General features: G+C 37.7%; 2 protein-coding genes across 24 annotated transcripts in view; one reads left to right on the top strand and one right to left on the bottom strand.

Annotated features, from left to right (window-relative positions):
* Positions 1-19,816, bottom strand: part of DTNB (dystrobrevin beta) — a 253,014-nt gene that overhangs the window by 88,015 nt on the left and 145,183 nt on the right. The window lies entirely within an intron of this gene.
* Positions 10,818-11,858, top strand: LOC132377048 (general transcription factor IIH subunit 3-like). The gene has a single exon (XM_059942992.1). It carries the CDS (start codon positions 10,848-10,850, stop codon positions 11,775-11,777), a length of 930 nt encoding a protein of 309 aa, XP_059798975.1. The 5' UTR covers positions 10,818-10,847; the 3' UTR covers positions 11,778-11,858.

The raw sequence follows: 19,816 nt of genomic DNA, 5'->3' as shown, positions 1-19,816 counted from the left end.
ATTTTGACTCACTGATTTCCTTTCTAGGGATATATTCCAAGGAATTCATCAGAAATGTAAAGACAATTTTACATTTTAAAATATTTAGGAAAATATTATTTACAATAGAATAATTCTGCAAGAAACCTAGAATATTCAAATATGAGGGAAAGGAAAAGTAAACCACAGTACATCAATAAATATAGCATATTATGCTGTCATCAAAAGATAATGCTTACAAAGAGTTTTCTAATTACATGAGAAATAGCTTACCATGTAAAAAGTAAAAAGAAGGGCAAGATAACTGTCATACTAGCTAACAATTATTGAATGTTTGATATATAGCTATTAGACACAGTGTTTAGGGTTTTAAATACATTATTTATTTTATCTTCACAACAACCTTATAAAATAAGATAAAATTATTCATATATACACAGCATGGTCTCACCTAAACAATATAATAAGTGTAAAGCAAACTATCTGAAGGAAATATGTCAAAATTTAAGTGGAATTATGGGAATTATTTTTCTTGCTTATTTATACTTTCTTGTACTCCTCCGATTTTTCAAGTTTAATTTTTTCCTGATTTTCAGAGAAAAACATGCTTAATTGTTAAAATATATATACATATATGAAAAAAAAACAGAAAAAAACCCCTTATTATACCACTGAGTCAAATTTTCTAAAGTGAGCCTGTACTGTTTCTGTTATCACTAAGAAAGCAAACTGAGAAGGAAAGTGTTTTATAAACTTAAAGAGAACTTTGAGACTATTAGTAGAAGAAAGACCTGTTAGATGTTTTGAGTAGATCCAAAATTCCACAACCCCCCAACATCCCTACCACCACATCCCCAAAAAAGAAAGAAAAGAAAATATTTTAGATCTGTCTACGTTATCTCCTCTACTAAACTGCAGGAAATTTGTGTGCTTTTTTTATCATTGTATTTCGAGTACCTAGCACGGTACAAGACACGGATTAGGTTTTCAGGAAATACTGGATCATGAGTCAGCACCACGTCATGTGGAGAGTGCGTAAGAAGTAACCTTTCTGTTATATTTAGCTTTGGTGAGACTCTTCTCCGAGAATGGAATTAGCATTATTAGTTGTTATATTTGGTAGGCATGTTTGGAATGTTTGTAGCCATAGCTAGTTTTCATCTGTGACTTAGTAATGGAATCAACAGAGTGGAGAGTGTCTTTCACAACAATAATACTACTTATTGAGTGCTTAATACATGCCAGACTCAGTTCTAACATTGTGCATGGATTCACTCATATAAACCTCACAACCACCAAGGGGGCAGATCCTATTATTAATTTTACAAATGGAGACAGTAAGGCACGGAGAGAAGTAATGCACCTGAGGTCACAGTCAAGACGTGTGGCAGGAGTAGGATTTGAACCAAGGCAGCATGGCTCTTGGGTCTGTATTCTTAATCATTATGGTATAGTGACTCTACTACCTTTGTTGCATTTTTAGAAAAACTTAAGACTGTTTGGTCTATAAATTAAAAGCAACAGCATGATGTGAGAATCAGCTCTTGTAAAGTTGTTTCTATAGGAAGATAAAACAATAATAACCCCAGGGTATGATTTTGGGTGATTTATTCTTTCCCCTGTCACCTCAACAGAACTCTGTATTACAAATGCCTCTCCGAACTCAAACCATTTGGTTGCATTTTTAACCACCTCTAGACTGTCCCAGGGGAAACAAGGTAAGCTAGTATGAACTGTTTCCTTCAAAAACATATCTCTAATTTATTAAAATGACTTTCAAATCTAGTCTTAATTTCAAAGATCTTTTGGAATCCTCATCTCAGCCTAACAAAATACATACATTTGATGAGGAAATTATTTATTATATCAGCCAGACAGTTGACTTAAAAAAAAGTTTAACGCTGGGCTCAGGACCAATACTGAGTGTGATTACTTGTTTTTGACTTTCTAAGTTGACTTAGATCAACTTAGGGGAAAACAGTTTCTGGATATGACCTTTCTAACCAAGGATGTGAAAGTATAATATTGTTGTTTAAGCAAAATTTCTACTTAAAAATTGTGAGGGGCTTCCCTGGTGGCGCAGTGGTTGAGAATCTGCCTGCTGATGCAGGGGACAGGGGTTCGAGCCCTGGTCTGGGAAGATCCCACATGCCGCGGAGCAACTAGGCCCGTGAGCCACAACTACTGAGCCTGCGCGTCTGGAGCCTGTGCTCCGCAACAAGAGAGGCCCCGATAGTGAGAGGGCCGCGCACCGCGATGAAGAGTGGACCCCACTTGTCGCAACTGGAGAAAGCCCTCGCACAGAAACGAAGACCCAACACAGCCTAAATAAATAAATAAATAAATAATTTTAAAAATTTCTCTTTAAAAAAAAAAAAAAAATTGTGAGTGAATAAAGGGGTGCATGAACAAAGCCAAGTCTGAAGCCTGAGAGGACCAGTGAGATCTCGGGCACCTGTCACTTCTCCGCAGGCCCTTTGGTGTACCTCTTCTGTAGGAAGTCATCCATATAGACAGATACTTATCCCTACCCTATACTTTTAAAAGCACTTGCTCATTATCTTGCTCTTCCTCCCAGAATATTTTTTTAGTTGTAGAGGTTATGGTTACAGCCCTGCAATTCTCTTTTACCTTGACAGTTATCTGCCAATCATGCACATGGGGACTTTTTACCAGACTTTTTGGACTGTTTATTACTGTTATTGTGCAAGGAAAAAAGATTTTATTACGCTATATGCTTTCATTTACTTGATTACTTTTTTATATTCCCCACAACAATGCTTTATATATGAGGTACTTATCCATTTTAGTTAAGTACATTGAATAGCTTATTACAATTTTTGTAGCCAGTTATTTCACCTTCAATCCTAGATACTTGTGTTGTTTCTGAAATTATCTTCCCTACTCACTTTGTTCATACTTTTCTCATCATTAAGTTTATGCAGCAGATTTCACCATACTTTATGACAAATTTAAAACCCACACTGTGACTACTTCATTCTTTTATCTATCAAAACTCAGGTCTTCCATATCTTTCAAGCAAGTTGTTCACTCACTTCTTCTAAGCCCCTGCTTTCAAAGCTTCTCCTAGGTATCCACCCTGGAATGTCTTTCTTCATAGACTTGCCAAGGTTACCCTCTTTCTCACTTTTTTTTTAATGAGAGAAATGGCTCCAGAAATTTCAGTATCCCCATAAAGCCCTTCTGATTACTACAAACTCCATTTAAATAAACAAGGGTCTTACCAATACACAAACAAACAAAAATCCATGGCTTATTCATGCCTGGCACTATTAGGGGCTTTGAAAAAAAACAAAAACAAGTTGAAGACCGTTCCTGCCCACAAGAAGTTTATATTCCAATTAGCCTTCATACTTAGTCTTCACAATAGGCATTTAAGCTTTAGCTTAACCTATTACAATTTTTAGGTCAAATCTAACTGATAATGATCATTCACAATAAAAATGTGTAAAATCATTTCTAACAAAGACAACTTAATTATTTTAAATAATTAACCACAGACCAGTACAGGAAAACAATATAAAAAATCCCATGAAGTTAACAGTTACAAGATTTGCTGTGTATTTGCATATATTTCCTTTTAGAACACTGGAGAGGGTTGGGAGGGAAGGGGTAATGCACCTCAAACATTTGCCGAGTACGAGCTCTGCATCAGCACTCAGCTAGGTCCTCAGATACATTACCAGAATTCTTGCTACTACTCATGATGGTATTCTTATTTTACAAATAAAGAAATAAAGGTTAAAGGGGATTATTAACATGCTTAAGGTCACAAAACTAGTTAAGTGGCAGGACCAGCATCGGAAGCCACTTTTATCTGGTTCTAATGACATTGAATAGATCAAATCCACAGTTTCACCATCCTAACCCAGGCATCTCTGTATTGTCCAAATGAATTTTTCAGATTAGAGTTCTCAGGGAAGAATAAATTCTCATCTTTAAGAAACACTGCCCTACTTCAGGACCACTGGCTTCAAATCTAACTTGAAGTATCTTAGAAAAAAAAAAAAAGATGAATTTACTAAGTATCATAACTAAATGATAACTAAATTCATAACTAAACTTCATGAAGGGTGGGGGCTTCCAGGACACTGGAATGTCATTAGGACACTCATTGTTATCTTTGCTGAGACCTCATTTTGAATCAGAGTCTATACAGATCTCACAGCTTTCTATGCTTAAGAAGAAACAACTTCTGCCTCACTCCTGGTAACTTCACCCTTGGTGAACAAAATCTCTTCCCACATTTCAATTTGAGATTCCCAGAAAAGACTCAAGATGACCTACCTTGAGTCATCCACCCCCTCTGGCAGATAGAGGGCCCAATACTTTGATTAGCTGTCCTCTTAGAACAACACAGTTAGGACTGAGAGAGCACCACTTCTCCAAAGAAGTGGGTGATACTCCCAGAAAAAAGACTGAAGAGCAAATCAACGGAAAACATTCACTTACTTAAGGATTAAGTTTTATTGAAGGAAAAGTGTCAAATGACCGAGTCTGGAGTCCAGGCACTCCTGAATCTCTGCTTGGGGTGATAAGCCCAGATGACACTGCTTTAGGATGAAGGGGGTATTTGTTTCTCTCTTCTTAGTTATTACCCTCCAAAATTTGGTAGCCTATAAACCTATTCACAGACCTCCACATTGAAACAATATATGATCTAATATGAAAGTCAGTTTATCTAATTATTCCATTATAATGAAGAGGAAACATGGACTTATAATGATCTATAATAATGGCACACTGTAGCTCTGGTGAAATATTAAGGAGGGCAGATTCTAAGATCTCCTTAATCTCTAGGATTCTTTTTTTTTTTGGGCCTCGCTGCGCGGCTTGTGGGATTTTAGTTCCCCGACCTGGGATTGAAGCTGGGGCCCTGGCAGTGAGCGTGCTAAGTCCTAACCACTGGACTGCCAAGGAATTCCCTCTATTACTCTCTCTAAAAGCACCTTGACTCTAGAAAACAGTTATGACAAGCGCAGCTCACTTTTATCCTCCATGAGTAGTGTGATGTTTTGCTCTTTATTAATGTCTATGTACCAGACCAACCATCTCCCATTACTCCAGGAGGTTCTATGGTTATCCGCCAAAGCAAAGAGCTTAAACAAGCCAATGAAACTGCCTTTGGGAAAACCATTAAAAAAATAACCATATGGGGACTTCCCTGGTAGCCCAGTGGGTAAGACTCCGTGCTCCCAATGCTGGGGGTCCGGGTTCGATCCCTGGTAGGGGAACTAGAACCCGCATGCCTCAACTAAGTCTGCATGCTGCAACTAAAAATCCTGCATGCTACAACTAAGACCCAGCGCAGCCAAAATAAATAAATAGATATTTAAAAAAAAAAAAATAACCATATGGTATTGTAAATGTAGCAAAATATAATATTATATATTTATAATGAGGTTTCTCTGACTTCTAGGAAAGTACATTTTACTTTATTGGTCACCGACAATTAATTAACCGAAAGAAAAGATTTAAGATTTCCAAAACCAACTTCTAAATACATTGCAACTAATCCATTGATGTAAAAAAGACCTATCAACAGACACACATGCCTCAATTCCTATTTCTAGCAGGTCAACGTAGCCATTTGTGGTATAAGACTTAGAATGAAATATTTCTCAGGAAGGAAAGGTTTACCACAAACACATTCTTATACAGAATTTTCACGACTAGATAGCATCTAGAGACACCCAGAGGAAGCCAGGTATCTTGCTTTAGCTCTGGAAAAGGACAGAATTGTAAAATGAGGCAATAATTAGCAAATTATTTAGTAGTATTGCTCAGTTTAATATGATTACACTGAAAAAGTAGGCAAAGGGTCCTATGAAAGAGATAATTAAATCATCAGAAATGTACTGTTTTATTTTAAAAACCTTTCCACAATGAATCCCTGAATCTTTCCTTTGTTGTTCTCCTTGTTCATTAGAGAGGAAGTTGTGAATACTTTACAGACGTCAACTCCTATATTTCTAGAAAGATGAGAAAAGAGGACAAGTTAAATACTTTATCAAGTTTCTGCTCACAGAGAGGTCAATGAAATACATGATGCAATGTCATTTCCTGACCTGTTCATACGGTTACTACTGAAACCTGTTTTCAAAAATGGAAACAAACATATTATAGGAGACAAGCTGACTCTTGTGTATTTTTAAAATTAACCAATTAACCAAGAAAAGATACAATAGACTTCCCTTCTTTATAATAACTGGATGGGAAGTTCCAGAGGCTCTAGCATCCTGTCAAAAATAAACACAATCATCATCAGCCCAGCAGCTCAAGCAGCAAAAACATAAAAGCAAGGAAAAGCTATCAAACCTTTACATTCTGTAGCAAACGCTTCTTCTTTCTCTATGGATCTGGCATCTAATGCATTATTACACTGCTGTTGTCTCTAAGGAAACAGAACAATCACATGATGAAGAATCTTCTCTACAAGGTAGTATATCCCACAGAGCATTTTGGGAAAAAGCAGGTACAAGAGAACAATTCATTAGAAGCAAGCACACTTCTGCACTCCGTCAGCGAGTCCATCAAGCAGTCAAATGCAGCCAATGACAGGAAGGCAGATGCAGCACACAGAGTAGGCACCAATCCTTAGAAGCTTAAACGTGAAACACACCCTCCTGCGACAGAATCCAAGTTCTGCTGCAAATCAGTGACCTAATTAACACAGTCTGCAATTCCATTCTGATGGGGATATTAAGGAGCACCCCCCTACCTCTTTTCTTAGGGCCTCTCCTAATTGCCAACCTCTTGATAAGAAAGCAGCTGGCAGAACTCTGCCAAGCCATGCAGGTAGGTAGCAATTGGGAGCTAGGAAGAACTAGCAAGCCTTGACTTTTTTGTTTTGTTTTGTTGAAGAGGAGTTAATGGAAACACAAGCAGAATGAAAAAAATAGAACCATGGTGTCTACCTACCTACCTTACCTACCTTTGCATCTACCTTAGATGCAAAGAGCTCCTTACTCCATAAAGGCATATCATCAGAGGGCAGCTGAAAGAGAAGGGCTATACAGTGTGAGCTGTTGAGTAAGTGGGCTTTCAGGGACACCTCTAGCAGGACAATCACCTGACGAGAATGTCCCTGACACTCAGAGTCATCCTGTGGCCTCTTTTCTATTTCATCTGCTTGAGAGCTCTTAAATCTATCTGCTCCTGGTCTCCACCGTCTCCACTGGCATCATCACCTTTCAGAATGCATTTGGTTAGTGTAACTTAAATACCGTAAAGGTTTTCTATTAGTCCACTGGTGTCCAGAGAACCTTTAAGCTATTGCTCATCTGATTTCTTATGGTTAAAATTACTTTCCTAAGCACAGGCCTCATGCTACCATTCTGCCCCTCATCATCAATTCTCTACTAATCTCCCAAGTCAGGATAAACATCTTTCTCTCCACAGTCACTACCCAGACACTACAGCCCAGGTCTCCTAGTCCACCTTAATTTTCACGACTTCTTTACACTTCCTAAGTGTTCTGGGCAAATATGCTACTCCATTCAAATGCAGGCCCTGAACTTTTCTGCCACAGTAAAGCAAAAGTAAGACAAAATGGTAAAAGATACACAACTATTTACACTAAAAAACAGAGTAAGTCAAAATGGAAGCCAGACTAACAACCTAAGTGTTGTTAGGACTGGGAAAGAACTCTTATCATTTGAGATAAATGAAGAGGCAAGAAAAGGCAACCCAACAAATCAGACCACTAGCTAGTTAACATAAACACTTTGATATCAATAATAAAATTCTACAGAATGAAATGAATGCATGTGTTTGAATGCTTAGCAGAAAATAAGAGTAGATTCATATGACATAGCAGAAATATAACAAAAACAAAATAGTGGTGGGATAACATCTTTCAAGGCTACAAACTGTAAGGATATACAAGAGGGATGAGAGCACAGAATAAGAAGTGCAATGTGAACAACAACGGGTGAAATTAATTTCAGGGGAAAAAAAAAAAAAAAGAACTACAGAATACCAGAGATTGAAATGCCTTCATTTTATAATAAAAATGCATCAAAGGGGAAGGAGAGGCAGTGGAGAGTGGAAAGAACACAAGTGTGGGAGAATTGGGTTCACCTTCCAATTCTGGTACTAAGCAGATGAAGTCACCCATATGACTCTGGACAATACAGCCCTTTGTGCCTCAGCTAACTGGTCTGGGGCTGGTTCTAGAACCGTGGTTTTCACATGTATTCCCTGGGCATCAAAAGATTCCACAAGGTGCTTCAGTACCCAATGAGGAGAGCAAGGGGATTAGGTCCCAACCTCATTTCAATAAAGCAGCTCCACTTCTATTCCATGTAAGAGTTCATATAAAAATGTTCCACCGCTGTTTTAAAAAGTTTGAAAACCCCTTTCCTTACTACAAAATTTAAAATAGAAGTCTCTGCTGTTCTCACTCATAGTATCCCTTTCTTTTCTTGTATAGTCCTCGTCACAGTTTGCAATTACATATAATTAGCATTTACTTTTTGACTGGCCTCACTCAAGAGGCTGTAAGCTTCATGAGAGCAGGGCCCATAGGGTTTATTCCACCACCGTGTTCACACTGCTTACCTAACACTGCGACTGACACATAGTGGGCGCGCAACAAATATTTTTCAATAATGAAATTTTATGATTCTACTTTCCACTCCACTCTACATGAAACAATGTTTTAGCTAAACCAAAAAGTGCAAATTGGTGAAGGGCTCATGGAAGAGATGTCCTGATAAGGAAGTCAAAGAAGGATAGCTAACAGGCCATTTGGGATGGTAAAAATTCTTGAGTGGGAGGAGTAATGATGATTAAATAATGTTCTCAGGAGTTTACCTGGACACAGGAAAACAGGAGTATTTCTCATATGTACTAAATGCATCAGGTCAACTCTGCCTGTTAAATCAGGCTTGGCATTTAATTTCTGGGCCAAAAGAATCTAAAAGTAATTTTAAATGCCCTAATACATTAGGGAGTTTGCCAGGGGAATAAAGAACCACACGCCACTCATTAAATGTGTATCAAAGTCTCTGCTAAAAAGGCCATACAGAGACCTTTGGAGACAGTGCTATGACAGTGAATTACAAACCAGCTGAAGGTATAGTGTAGGGATTTCTGGTTCAAACTGGCAGACTGAGCACATGCTGAGAGCTCACCCTCCTGTACCAAAGAAAAATGATTTAAAGATATAAAAATTAATTGATGCATGCATAGCTAGAATCCAATTTAAAAAAAAAAAAGGGAAACTTTCTTTAAGCCTAAAAAAAATGAAGAAGTATCCCCCAAGGAAGAAAATAAACAAGAAGCCATCGTGGTGAGCAAGGGCTGTGCTGAGCTGCCATCAGCTACACACAGGATTGCAGGCCAACTTTGAGGAGGTTGGAAGAACTTGACCAAATCCCACCTCCCCCGCCAAAAAAAATCCCAGAGAAAACAGAGCATCTAAAAAGGTCTTTAAAATGAGTATATTTAATACCCTCAGGCACCTAAAGGATAGAATAGCATTCATTAAATGTTCAGAAAAAGAACCAATTAGAAATTTTTAAAATGAAAACCATAATTATTGAGATTTTTATTATTTTATTTATTTATTTATTTATTTATTTTTAATTTATTTATTTATTTTTGGCTGCGTTGGTCTTCGTTGCTGCGCACGGGTTTTCTCTAGTTGCAGTGAGCAGGGGCTACTCTTCGTTGTGGTGCAAGGGCTTCTCATTGCGGTGGCTTTTCTTGTCATGGAGCACGGGCTCTAGGTGCGTGGGCTGAATAGTTGTGGCTCACAGGCTCTAGAGCGCAGGCTCAGTAGTTGTGGCACATGGGCTTAGTTGCTCCGTGGCATGTGGGATCTTCCCAGACCAGGGCTTGAACCTGTGTCCCCTGCATCGGCAGGCGGATTCTTAACCACTGCGCCACCAGGGAAGTCCCTACTGAGATTTTTTAAAACCTCCACAGATAGGCTGAATATACAAGCCTGAATACAGCTAAAGGCTGATGGTACTTTTTTTTTTAAGTTAAGAAACATGAGAGCTAAATCCAGTTTTAAAGTCTATAACTCAGAGTTCCAGAGAGACCAGAGGCAATGAAGGAGAGGCAATAGTATCTAACATAGAAAATGGATGAGAATTTTTCAGAATTGATGAAAGACATGAGCCTTTAGAGAGTAAGAATTCTCTGAGTAGTAAAACAAATTAAATAAACTTTTAAAAAAAGTTTGTATCCAGACAAATTATAGTAAAACTTCAGATTACCAATGTTATAAAGAAAACCATAAAAGTTACTAGTGAAATATGAGAGGGTCAACAAAAAGGAAGGGGAATCAGATTGTTATCAAGACTGGTTACAAGATAATAGAGGAATATCTTCAAAGAATGAAGGAAAAACATCTTTTGGCTACAATTTAAACCCAGACAAATTATCATTCAACAGTGAGGGTATACCACAACAATTAGGCAAGAAAAAGAAACCAGCTGAAGGTATAGTGTAGGGATTTCTGGTTCAAACTGGCAGACTGAGCACATGCTCAGATATCAGAAAGATATCTAAACTGTAAAGGAAGAAGTAAAACTGTCTCTATTTGCAGATGAAATGATCTCATATATAGAAAACCCTAAAGAATCTACCCCTCACTCCCCAAAAAACAACTGTTAGAGCTAATAAACAACTGCAAGGTCAATGTACAAAATCAGTTGCATTTCTATATACTAGCAATGAACAATCTGAAAATGAAATTAAGAAAACAATTTCATTTATAACAGCATCAAAAAGAATAAAATTCTTAGGAATAACTTTAATCAAAGAAATGCGGCGCCGTATCCCGGAGGCCCGCTTGACTGCAAGTGGCTGTTCGCTGAGGGACACGGGCAGCTATGGTCTCAGACGAAGATGAACTGAATCTTCTGGTTATCATAGTTGATACCAACCCAATTTGGTGGGGAAAGCAAGCATTAAAGGAATCTCAGTTTACTTTATCAAAATGCATAGATGCAGTGATGGTGTTAGGAAATTCTCATTTATTCATGAATCGTTCCAACAAACTTGCTGTGATAGCAAGTCACATTCAAGAAAGTCGATTCTTATATCCTGGAAAGAATGGCAGACTCGGAGACTTCTTTGGAGACCCTGGCAACCCTTCTTCTGAATTTACTCCCTCAGGAAGTAAAGATGGAAAATACGAGTTGTTAACAGCAGCAAATGAAGTTATTGTTGAAGAGATCAAAGATCTAATGACCAAGAGTGACATAGAAGGTCAACATACAGAAACTCTGCTGGCAGGATCCCTCGCCAAAGCTCTTTGCTACATTCATAGAATGAACAAGGAAGTTAAAGATAATCAGGAAATGAAATCAGGGATATTGGTGATTAAGGCTGCAGAAGACAGCACGTTGCAGTATATGAACTTCATGAATGTCACCTTTGCAGCACAGAAGCAGAATATTTTGATTGATGCCTGTGTATCAGACTCCGATTCAGGACTCCTCCAACAGGCTTGTGACATCACAGGGGGACTGTACTTGAAGGTGCCTCAGATACCCTCCCTTCTGCAGTATTTACTGTGGGTTTTTCTTCCTGATCAAGATCAGAGGTCTCAGTTAACCCTCCCACCCCCAGTTCACGTTGACTACCGGGCTGCTTGCTTCTGCCATCGAAATCTCATTGAAATCGGCTACGTGTGTTCTGTGTGCTTGTCAATATTCTGCAACTTCAGCCCTATCTGCACTACATGCGAGACAGCCTTTAAGATTTCTCTCCCTCCTGTACTGAAGGCCAAGAAAAAGAAACTGAAAATGTCCGCATGACAGTAGAAATTGTTTCCCCATCACTTAGAGCTATTAATAGAAATTATACGACAGAATCTTTGTTAGGAAGGCTCTGAAAAAAAGAGATATGTGTAAGATAAGTTTTAATGAACTTTCTTACAGGAAATATACTAAAACATCATCCTCATCCTATGCTTCTTGGGGGCTGATTTATTTGAGGGAGTCATTCTATGCAATATACCCTAAAATTTTTTCTGACTGGTTTTTGTCCAGAAATGGAGGAAGAAAGCACAAATTTGTGATTTTTTTTTTTAAATGAGGTGATCATTTGTCAAAGCCAGTCTGTCCTGACTGATTATAAGCATCAGAACCTACCAAGTCTAGGTTCTTACTGTGAAATGTATGACGTGAAATTTGAACACAGTTTTAGAAAAAGTGACTATTTATGGAGTAATGGCATTAATCAAGATAGAACATGTTACTTGAGTCAACACTTAACTTCGACAGTAGTCACGTAAATAAAATCCTTGTTTTCCAGATTGAGATTTAGCTCCAGATATTAGCAGATACTTATTCTTTTGTCTGACATTAGTACATGTTTGGACAGAGCTATCCAAATGACAGTTTGTCACTGAATATCTCTAAAATCTGATTTTAAATGAGTAAGGAGAGTGAGTGCAGTAGTCTGGTGGGAACTTTTTCTTTAAGAACAGTTGTGTGAAGAGCTTATTTGTGAAAGCCAGTGTCTGGGTTCTGAGGGGGAATTTCTTGGGGAGAATGGATTCTGTACAATGAAGCGTTGCCCCACATAGAATTCATCCCTTTTTTAATGAGGAGGGGGAAAGCATTAATACTGGAGAACTGTTCTCTAGAAGCTTTGGAATTAATACTGAAAAATTCTATAAGTTCAAAAGAAAAATTATTTGCAACAATAAAGAACTTATTTTTCTTTGTAACCTTGAAGTTATTAAAAGTCTTTTTAAATTCCAGCAGAGTGTAGGAAGCATTTTTAGGAATGGTGGCCAATTTAATTTGTTTTTAAAAAGGAAATTGACAAAGACCTATTTGTGTATACAACCTTGTATATAAATAAGATTTTAATTTTCTCTTGATACCATCTTAGAAACTGAGTCTCACTTAAGCAATTTGGTGTTTGGTTGGATTATTTCAAGTAGATTTTATATTCTGGATTTACAATTTTGTTAACAAATACACAAAGATTTTGGTGATCACTTTGCAAGTATTTGCTAATCTTTAAGAATCTGTTTGTCTTTTAAAAATAATATTTAATATTTCACAGCCTAACTATGTGTAATGGAGATCTCTATTTTAAGTCTAGGAAGCAAAGCACCATATATCTAAAGATGAATAATTTCAAACAAGCTGATAAGGTTTTTGTTATTACTTTTTCATTTGACATGTTTTATGAACTGGCCTAATTCTGTTTAAATTTTATTTTTAACAGTTGTGTTTGTGGTTTATTTTGTATAAATGTTTATAATAAAATAATTTAAATTTTCAAAAAAAAAAAAAAAAAGAAATGCAACACCTGTACACTGAAAACCACAAAACATCATTGAAAGAAATTAAAGAAGATCTTGGGCTTCCCTGGTGGCTCAGTAGTTAAGAATCCGCCTGCCAATGCAGGGGACACGGGTTCGAGCCCTGGTCCAGGAAGATCCCACATGCCGCAGAGCAACTAAGCCTGTGCACCACAACTACTGAGCCTGCGCTCTAGAGCCCGCATGCCACAACTACTGAGCCCGCACGCCACGACTACTGAAGCCTGCCCACCTAGAGCCTGTGCTCTGCAACAAGAGAAGCCACTGCTATGAGAAGCCCGCTCACCACAACGAAGAGCAGCCTCCGCTCGCCGCAACTAGAGAAAGCCCAAGCGCAGCAACGAAGACCCAATGCAGCCAAAAATAAAATAAATAAATTTATTTAAAAAAAAAAAGAAATTAAAGAAGATCTAAATAAATGGAAAAACACTCCATGTTCATGGATTGGAAGACTTAACATTGTGAAAACAGTAATATTCCCCAAATTGATTTACAGATTCAGCTCAATCCCTATCAAAACCACAGCTGCCTTTTTTGTAGAAATGGACAAGGTGATCCTAAGTTCATATAGAAATACAAGAAAGATAGAACAGCCAAAATAATCTCCCAAAAGAACAAAAGTTGCAGGATACATACTTCCTGATTTCAAACTTACTACAAACCTATTGCAAAGCAGACTAGTTTGCTTTATGTTAGAAGGTTCAGGGATATTCATAAATTATCCATCACTCTCTGCAGTTACACAGAAATCCCTAATTAATATCTGAAATTATTGTCTTTGAAAGAGTTTCTAAGTCTAAACACTGTGTAAGGATTAAACAACAGTTCATGAAGGCTTTTTAAGTAGCTCTCTAACTGGTGCCCCTGTCGGCGCCATGAACTCTACTTCACACCCCACACCTCTGTTTGCATGGTTTGTTGGAATTCCCAGAGTAGAAGTACAGCTGATAATGGTACTCTTACAGCTTCTTCACTCAAGGTCTTCACTATTTCTCCTCTGTCCCCATATAAAGGTTGGGGAAATGACAAATGGACACAGTCACAGGAAGCTAAAGGATGTTGCTGTAGACAGAATGCTGAAAGTGACTTTGATGATGTGTTAGGAGGGGTCTATTTTTCATTTCAAAGATGTTAAGCTTTTGGATCCACCAGTGCTTTTTCACTCATAACTTACTGCAGTGCACCCAGAGCAACAAAACATTTGACTTGATCCATTTAAAAGTTTACATGTTCAAGTTAGTTTTGGAGATCTTTCCTTGGGAAAGATCAAGTTATATATGAGACTGCTTTCCCTGTTTTTAAAAAAGAAAAATATCAAAAGCTTGCTGCCACTTATACTTCTCCTACTTTCCTATTACTCTCCTTCCTTCCACTGCTACTTATAACATTTAAGATCACAATAAATTAGAAATATAACTCCGTTTCACTTTGATGACTCAATTTCATCCAAACTCTTTAAATGCATCTCTGACATCAGTGTCTTCATCATCACTAAAGGTTCTCTGAGTCATCACACAATTCTCCAGAGTACATCATGGTCATTTCTGCCCAAATTGTTTAGAAATAACTCCTCTGTATCTAATGTTCTCAGTAGAAAATGTACCACAAGCTTCTCCCATAATATTAAGCCAGTTGGCATTTTCATCTATAATCACTTAATGCATTTTTATTTTTAAAATTAAACTTAATCTTTTCTACACACATAATTAATAAGCTTTATCTAATGAGAATATGGGAGAACACTGCACTCACTACTAATCTGAGGGCTTCCCTGATGGTGCAGTGGTCAAGAATCCGCCTGCCAGTGTGGGGGACATGGGTTCGAGCCCTGGTCCAGGAAGATCCCAGATGCCGCGGAGCAACTGAGCCCGTGCGCCACAACTACCGAGCCTGCGCTCCAGAGCCTGCGAGCCACAACTACTGAGCCCACATGCCACAACTACTGAAGCCCGCCCACCTAGAGCCCGTGCTTCGCAACAAGAGAAGCCACCACAATGAGAAGCCTGCACACTGCAATGGAGAGTAGCCCCCACTCGCCGCAAGTAGAGAAAGCCTGCGTGCAGCAACGAAGATCCAACGCAGCCAAAAATAAATAAATTAAAAAAAAACTGATGTGAGAACATTTTTAAGCATACAGAGGATGTTTAGAAAAATTGTTCAGATACTTAACCCTAAAAGAAATCTCAGCTCTACCAAAGAATCAACATCATACAGAATACCACCTCCTACCAAAAGTCGATAATATCAGAAAGCATCAAAAAATACCCTCCAAAGTCTCATGTGTTTGGAGATTTTAAAAATCACCTTAACTCTGCATATTAGAAAAAAAGAATTTTAAAAAATCAATTAAATGAATAATCATCTAAAGAAGTAAGAAAATAGTAACAGGGTTTGATCCTTACATGTTAGAAGGAAGGAAGGAAGGAAGGAAGGAAGGAAGGAAGGAAGGAAGGAAGGAAGGGAAAAAAACCCATGAATGCCCTCAAGACTTATATAAACTGCCTATTTGACATCTCTATTTGGGTATCAAAAAAACCTCAACATGTCCAAATGGAGTTCTCATTCTAGACAAACTTGTTCACCTATAGGTATCCCCATCTCTATCTTTCCAATTGTTCAGGTCAAAGTGACATCTCCCTTCCTCTCAAACTCCACATCCAATCTGTCAGCAAGATTTTTATCCCTACATATTATACCAGGTCTAGATTTAAAGGCTGAGCTCAGACAGATAACATAAATGGCAGTTTAATCAATTTCTCGAACTGAAGATGTTAAATATTCATCTCAAGAAACTCTATGGAGAAGCTCTTAACAAGAATGTTTTTCTTGTAATAAACTGGACACAGGAAATGAGTGAAAAATAACAGCTGGGCTTATACAGAATTAAACATGAGGTGGTGACAGCTTGGAAGAAATGGCTAAGGAGAATAAAGAAGTCACTTAAATTCCAAAAAGAATTCTACTAAAAAAGCGAGAAACCAACGAGGAAGATTATTCAATATGAATTAACAGAATATTTTCTTAAATTCATGCTTGGAGTCCATGTATCCAATTTTACTCTTAAAATGATCCCATTAAATTACCCAATAGGGAAAAAATAAGTGAGACAAAAGAGAAAGGTCCTTTTACGAAAGGAAAAGATGCCTTACTTTAACCTTATCTTGATCTCTAGAATTATTTCAAGTAGTAAAATAAGAACCTCTCTCCAAAATCTAATAAAAAATAACAGATTTTTACAATCTGAGTAACCTTTCTTTAATTGCCTTCCAAAGCTTCAGTAAGGGCATATCAAAGTCATATCAAATAAACAAGTAGTAAAGTCCTACAGTGTGACCTTGAAGAGAAGGACAAGAAACTTGACAAATTTAACCTGATTTAACTAGAATTTACAACTGGGCTCCATACTCCAGAAGCACAACAAATCAGTAGAGTTTAGTTCCACCAACACTGGAGTGTGCCAGTTACTAAGGATATGCAAGCCCAGACCTTAAGAAGTTGATGGTGCAAAGGAGGTGCTTACAGTCTTCAAGAAATCCAGGTCCAAAACATACTCAAGAAATCCTTAAAGAAGGAGAGAACACTTTATTGGGTGCCCAAATGACTAATAAAACAAGAGCTAAAAGAATCTAGGTAAGGAAAGAAAAGATTCATATGAGTTAGCTGCCTCTAGGGTTCAAAGGTTTCATGAATGCAGCAGAATCTAAGCTCGGCTCATGGACATATAAAGCATGGAAAGTCTGGAAGAGACAAGAAGGGCATTCAGGAAAAGGGGGTATTTGGGCTAGGACATCATGAGCCAGCTCAGAGGTATGGGAAGAGATAAAATTTTTTAAAGGGTAGGAAGGAGGCAGGTCTGGCCAAAGTGAGGCTTTGTCCTGCATAATTTAGCAGTAGAAGATAAGATTAAAAAAGTAAGGTGGGTCCTGATTACACAGGGCCTTGAATTCCAGCTTGAGGAGTGCCTCCTTAATTCTACAGTCAGTGGAGCTTTGTAGATTTTTAAATAGGGAAGTAATATGACAAAGGCAGTGATTCAAGAAGATTGATTTGTCAACCCTGTACACAGAGTTGAGGTTTAACAAGAATGAAAAAGGCTAACTTAGTAGGTGTTAAACTTAGGCAGTAGTCAAAAGTGGGCAAGACCTGTAAAGGTGCTAAGAAATATTCATATTACCTTGAATTGCAACCAGATCACAGCATATACATTCTATTAAGAAATTTAACTCAATGAAATAAACTTCTGAGGCTCAATATCTGCAAGAAATTATGTTACAAGTATACCCTAGGTTTAGCTAGGGGAGAAATAAAGCTCAAAGAAAAGCAGATTTCTCCAATATTAATGATTATTTTTCAAGGATTTTTTAGTAATCATAATGAATTGCAGGATCATGGCTTCCAACCCCAAAATGTTGATATTATTAGCTCTAGCTCTTTAAAAACACAAGAAAAAGACCTGCCTCGGGGCTTCCCTGGTGGCACAGTGGTTAAGAATCCCCCTGCCAATGCAAGGGACACAGGTTCGAACCCTGGTCCGGGAAGATCCCACATGCCGCAGAGCAACTAAGCCCGTGCGCCACAACTACTGAGCCTGCACTCTAGAGCCCGCGAGCCACAACTACTGAGCCCACGTGCCACAACTACTGAAGCCTGCGTGCCTAGAGCCCGTGCTCCGCAGCAAGAGAAGCCACTGCAATGAGAAGTCCACGCACCGCAACGAAGAGTAGCCCCCCGCTCGCCCAATTAGAGAAAGCCCACATGCAGCCACGAAGACCCAACATATCCCAAAATAAATAAATTAAATAAATAAAATTTAAAAAAAAAAAAAAAAAAAAAAAAAGACCTGCCTCATCCTCACATACTGATACAATTTCTTGTATAGCCTGAATACTTCATGAAGATCACTGCTATTAGTAAGTCGTGAGCATATACACATGCATTTATTCATTCCACAAATATTTATTTAAGGTCTACTATTTGCCAGGTCCATTCTATACCCTGGAGATACAGCAGGAAACAAAATAAAGTTTTTGTCTTCAAAGGGCTTACAATCTAGTGGAGTACAGATTATAAAGAAATACAGAAACGTATAAAGTAATGTCATGTATCAGTGCCACGAAGAAATTAAAACAAGGCAATGGGATACTGACGATGGTGCTATTTTAGGTAAGACAGTTAAGATGAGGCTCTCTGAGAAGCTAACATTTAAGGAGAGATCTGAATGAAGTAAGGAAATGAGCCACATGAATTACATGATAATTAAGTCCACATGCAAAAAAAGAGACTTAGACCCTTACCTTAAACCATACACAAAAATTAGTTCAAAATTAACACAAAAATGGATTACAGATTGAAACGTAAGGTTAAAACTATAAAACTTCTAGATGAAAACACAGGAGAAAATCACTGTGACCCTGGGTTAGGCAAAAGTTTCTTAGATATGACATGAAAAGCACAATTCATAAAAGAAAAAAATTGATAAAGTGGCCTTCCTCAAAATTAAGAGCTCTTCTCTTCAAAAGATCATTAAGAAAATGAAAAGATAAGACACAGACTGGAAAAAATTATCTGTAGATCATATATCTATCTGACAGAGAACTTGTGTCCAGAATATATAAAGAACTCTTAAAACTCAGTAAGCAGACGACAAACCAACCAGGTATAAAATGGGTGAGAGAAATTGTCACAGGCCAGAGGAGCCTAAGGAGACGTGACGAATAAACATAACGGTACCCTGGACAGGAAACTGGAAAAGAAAAAGGACATTAGGAAACAAACTAATGAAATCTCAATAAAGCATGGAGTTCAGTTAATAACAATATCAATATTGGTTCATTTGTATAATGTTAACAACAGAGGAACTGAGTGCAGGGTATACGGGAACTCTCTGTCCTATCTTAGCTACATTTCTCTAAATCTAAAACTACCCTAAAATGGTGAAAGATATAAATAGACAATTATAGAAAGAAGATATATGAATGGTTTATTAGTACATGAAAAGGTGCTCAACATCATTAGTCATCGGGGAAATGCAAATTAAAACTACAATAAGGTACCACTACTCACTAGCTAGGATGGCTATAAATACAAAAGATTGACAATATACCCAGTGCACTGGTGAGAATGTGGAGAAACTGGAGCTCTCATGTATTGCTGGTGGGACTGTAACAGGTACAGTCACTTTCAAAAAACAGTTCAGCAGTTTCTTAAAATGTTAAATATACTCTTACCCTGCACGACCCAGCAATTCTCCTCCTAGGTATCTACCCAAGAGACATGTGAAAACATATGTCCACACAAAGACAAAGATGTTCATAGCAGGATTATTCATAATAGTCAAAAACTGTAAATGAGCCAAGTGTCCATCAACAGGTGAAGGGATAAACAAAATGTGGTATTCATATAATGGGATATTTTCAGCATTGAAAAGGCATAAACTACTGATACTTGCTACAACATGGATAAGCCTCAAAAATATTATGTTAAGTGAAAGAAGCCAGAAACAAAAAACTACATATC

The sequence above is a fragment of the Balaenoptera ricei genome, chromosome 13, assembly GCF_028023285.1.
Source record: "Balaenoptera ricei isolate mBalRic1 chromosome 13, mBalRic1.hap2, whole genome shotgun sequence".
Classification (NCBI taxonomy): Eukaryota; Metazoa; Chordata; class Mammalia; order Artiodactyla; family Balaenopteridae; genus Balaenoptera; species Balaenoptera ricei.
Note: the sequence above shows the minus strand (reverse complement) of the source record. Positions and strands in the feature narration are given on the sequence as shown.